At 41.5% G+C, this 4,361-nt stretch overlaps 1 protein-coding gene across 1 annotated transcript; it reads left to right on the top strand.

Annotated features, from left to right (window-relative positions):
• The first annotated feature begins 1,917 nt into the window (after positions 1 to 1,917).
• On the top strand, positions 1,918 to 3,791 carry LOC123980673 (G-protein coupled receptor 4-like). Its single transcript, XM_046065194.1, has 3 exons — positions 1,918 to 2,085; positions 3,021 to 3,196; positions 3,302 to 3,791. The coding sequence occupies exons 1-3, from the start codon at positions 1,918 to 1,920 to the stop codon at positions 3,789 to 3,791; spliced, it is 834 nt and encodes a 277-aa protein (XP_045921150.1).
• Positions 3,792 to 4,361: the final 570 nt, after the last annotated feature.

Raw genomic sequence — 4,361 nt, 5'->3', positions numbered from 1 at the left:
CACAGCTCCAGAGCCAGAAACACCTGCAGGAAGTGATAGGAGGAGAGAGGAGAGGGACGAGAAAGCACAAGACTACCAGAAAGGGGAGAAGTTGTGTTAGTAACATGCAATAATGGGATGAGGTTGCATACAGAGGGAGAGGAAGTAGAGGAGAGAGGAGCTCAGTGCATCATGGGAAATCCCCCGGCAGTCTAGGCCTATAGCAGCATAACTAAGGGATGGTTCAGGACTCACCTGAGCCAGCCCTAACTATAAGCTTTATCAAAGAGGAAAGTCTTAAGCCTACTCTTAAATGTGGAGATGGTGTCTGCCTCCTGAACCCAAACTGGAACCTGGTTCCACAGGAGAGGAGCTTGATAGCTGAACGCTCTGGCTCCTAGTCTACTTTTGGAGACTCTAGGAACCACAAGTAACCCTGCATTCTGGGGGCGCAGTGCTCTGGTGGGGTAGTAAGGTACTATGAGCTCTTTAAGATACGATGGTGCCTGACCATTAAGAGCTTTGTAGGTAAGAAGAATGATTTTAAATTAGATTGAGATCGAGATGGACTACACCTTAAGAGCTCAGCTACTGTAGATCAGCTGCATCACTGTTAGCCAACTGTTGACCTGAAGACATAGTGGGAGGATTTTAACACCCAATGAAGTTGATTAATAGGTACCAAAACCTCCCAGTCCATGATCATCCATCAGTAATGACTATTGCATTATTCTCTCCGTCTGCCTCACTCTCTTGAGAACACGCACACTAGCACAGTTACGCAATTGAATTTTACTTCATTATACCATATATATATATAAATTACCTATTGCTCTTCTGCTTTTACTCAGCATTACAGGGATGATTCATCAAACTTGTTGACAGTGTTCAAAGTTTGGAAACATGCACTAAAATATGGGTAAAAATAACAGCTAGTTAGGTTCAAGTCTAAATCATCATCTCCTTAATGTTGGAATGATCAAACTGGTTAGTGTCAAATCACCATCAATCTCACAACTTAAAGTATTTAAAAATGGCCAACTGTGCGCGAATGTAAAATTATTCCACTATATTTATTTATATAGCACCTGAGTGCAACAATGTCAGAATTATTACACAGGTTTTGGAATAACTGGTGTGTCAGTTTATAGTGCAGTCAAACAAACTCGAGTCCAAAGTCGGTCAATAATTTTACCTTTTCAACGAAAGCTTCAAAATAAAAGATCCCAGTGTTCCACTTGTGTGACTTTAATATGAAGCTGCATATTGTGGTGAAGAAAATGTAGAAATCCATGGCATTCATTTTGAGATGTTGTGGAAACCTGAACAGGGGCCAAAGGTGGGGTATTGAGATGCTACATCCGTAGAAGCCCACACACTTTTTAAAGGGCTGCTCCACCCCTGAGAACACAGGCAGGCCAACGGTTCATCTACAGGACTGCAAGGGGACCTCTTCTCTTTCAGCTGAGGTAAATGCATCTGCTTCTACATGGTTAAAAAAAAAAAAAAAAAAAAAAGTGTAACATTATTTCAAAACTTCTGGCTATAATTTCTCACTTCCTTAGAAGAGGAGGTGTAGATTTACAGGAACCTACTTCATGTTATTACTTCATATTTAGACTGTTTGAATGCAGAGGACAACACATCAGACATTGGTGTAAAGAACTCACTGGACAGCCTTCATAGGTAAATTTTGTGACATTACCTTTTTCTTATATGTAGAGATAAGAACGGCAAACAATCGTGAAAATTTAATATGCATGCATAGAACAGAAAAGACAGCAGTTAATTTGATCTGATTGTGGGTCTACTGTTGGTACACTGTATTTACATGAACTTGCACCTCACAGCTTTAGTGATGTCACTGAACAATGTTTGATGTTAAAAAACCTTCTCACTTTAAATAACCTGATCTCTCAACAGGTTTCACTCTGAACAATGAAAGATTTCTACATTAACAGCACCTCACAGGACCAAAGCTATGATTACAGCAACATCACGTCCATCGACGATAAGCATATCAAAATCATACATGTGGTGACCTGCATAATCATTGCTATTGGCCTTCCTTTGATCCTTCTGGCCATCTATGCTCTTTATTCTATGGTATGTACAATATGACTGAGGCTTATTTTATAATGTGTGTATTGTGTCTGTCTGCAATTATTAACACAGACAACCTGCAACATCACACACACACACACACACACACCCACACACACACCCCCACCCACCTCTCTCAAACCAGGACTGCTTTACAAACACATTGATCACTAAAGCAAAAATACTTATTTGGAACATTTGGATGAAGAGACAAAAAAAAAACCAAACACACAAACTAGATTGTTATCTGGTCCTAAACAGATTATGAAATGGCTGAATCTCTCTCTACTGTCAGAGATATCAGCAGAGCCCAGATTCAGTGACCCTGCAACTGAAACAGGAAAACATAAAAAGTCCTGGTTACCTAAAGAATATAGAGTCTGTGAGCACTGTTCTACAGGTGAGGTGGAGACATTTTCTCCTGAAATGTGATAAACATAGAAGCATAGTAGAGCAATATTTTGAGAAAGTCAATCTATTAATCCCAGATTTCAAAGAACTTCAGGATAACAATTACTTAATAATAATCCTTGGAGAAAGACATTACGGCATGGTTTGTAGCACACCAATTAAATATTGTGTTCATAATAGTCAATTGTTTAATTTTTGTTTATAGCAGAGATGGCGACTCGATTTAGAGACTCGGACTTGAGTCCGACTTCAGTCGCACATAATGAGGAGAGAGGTTCACCTCTCTAGGTTTGAGCCAGAATGCTTCATATCTGTGGCTGAAAAACTGCTGCAGAAGCTGCAGGAAATCTGGCTCTTAGTCTTGTTACTGCAGTGATTGGCCAGTGTGTCACATCTGATAACACAAAGGAGAGTTTGATGGAAAAGTCAGAAATGGCTCTGACTGCAGCTGCAGAGCCAGATGACAGATATGGGAGGAGGTGGACTTCACAACATGTTTAAAACTGCTTGTTTACTTTTACCTGCAGGTGAGAAGTGATCATGTTGCTCCAATCTACGTCATCAACCTTCTCATTTCTGACCTCCTTCAGCTTATCTCCATGATCGTTGAGGTGGCACAACATGTTCCGAACAAGGCCATTCATATTTACTACTTTAGTCTGTTTGCTAGTGTTGGCTTCATGGTCTGCATCGCCCTGGGAAGGTATCTGTCTATCCAGTATGTGTGGAGCTCCTTCTGTGTCTGAACATTATATTAGGTTATAACTCTGAAGCTCCTCAAAGACTTTGTGTCCATCTTGTATTACAGGTATTTGGTCATCGCCCACCCGCTGTGGTACCGCTTCAGACGAACCATCAAGACCTCTGTGGCGGTCTGTGTCCTGGTCTGGGTCCTTTCTCTTGTCTATGCCGTCTATGTCAGTTATGTGGTCACAAACAAAATCTTAGCTGTCCTCCTCCTCCTTCCCTTCCCACTGTTAATCTTCTTCCTGGTTGGGACCCTCAGAGCCCTGTCTGCTGCCATCTCGGTCCCCTCTGATGAAAAACGACGAATTGTGGGAATTCTGGTTCTGGTGCTGCTTATTTACACGCTGCTGTTCCTGCCCGACATCATTATGCTCCTTGGAGCCAGCTTTAATAAGGCCCTCACCATCCTGTCTCTCGTCTTTCTTAGGTTGAGTCCTCTTGCAGACTTAGTCCTGTATGTCTTCATGAGGAAAGGGGCCATAGACAAGCTTTTGGCTTCTGTGTGTTGCTGCAGAATGGACAGCAATGAAATCAGCAGTTCATCAGTATGAATGATGACAATATTTCCACAGTCAGCTTCATGTAGGCAGAGAAAGAGGGAGAGAGAGAAAGAGGAGGAAACGGGAGGAGAAATGTACAGTGAGGAAAATAAGTATTTGAACACCCTGCTATTTTGCAAGTTCTCCCACTTAGAAATCATGGAGGGGTCTGAAATTGTCATCGTAGGTGCATGTCCACTGTGAGAGACATAATCTAAAAAAAATATCACAATGTATGATTTTTTAACTATTTATTTGTATGATACAGCTGCAAATAAGTATTTGAACACCTGTATCAGCTAGAATTCTGACTCTCAAAGACCTGTTAGTCTGCCTTCAAAATGTCCACCTCCACTCCATTTATTATCCTAAATTAGATGCACCTGTTTGAGGTCGTTAGCTGCATAAAGACACCTGTCCACCCCATACAATCAGTAAGAATCCAACTACTAACATGGCCAAGACCAAAGAGCTGTCCAAAGACACTAGAGACAAAAATTGTACACCTCCACAAGGCTGGAAAGGGCTACGGGGAAATTGCCAAGCAGCTTGGTGAAAAAAGGTCCACTGTTGGAGCAATCA

Source organism: Micropterus dolomieu, linkage group LG12 (genome assembly GCF_021292245.1).
Source record: "Micropterus dolomieu isolate WLL.071019.BEF.003 ecotype Adirondacks linkage group LG12, ASM2129224v1, whole genome shotgun sequence".
Taxonomy (NCBI): domain Eukaryota; kingdom Metazoa; phylum Chordata; class Actinopteri; order Centrarchiformes; family Centrarchidae; genus Micropterus; species Micropterus dolomieu.
The sequence above is the reverse complement of the archived record's forward strand: the minus strand, read 5'-3'. Positions and strand labels throughout refer to the sequence as shown.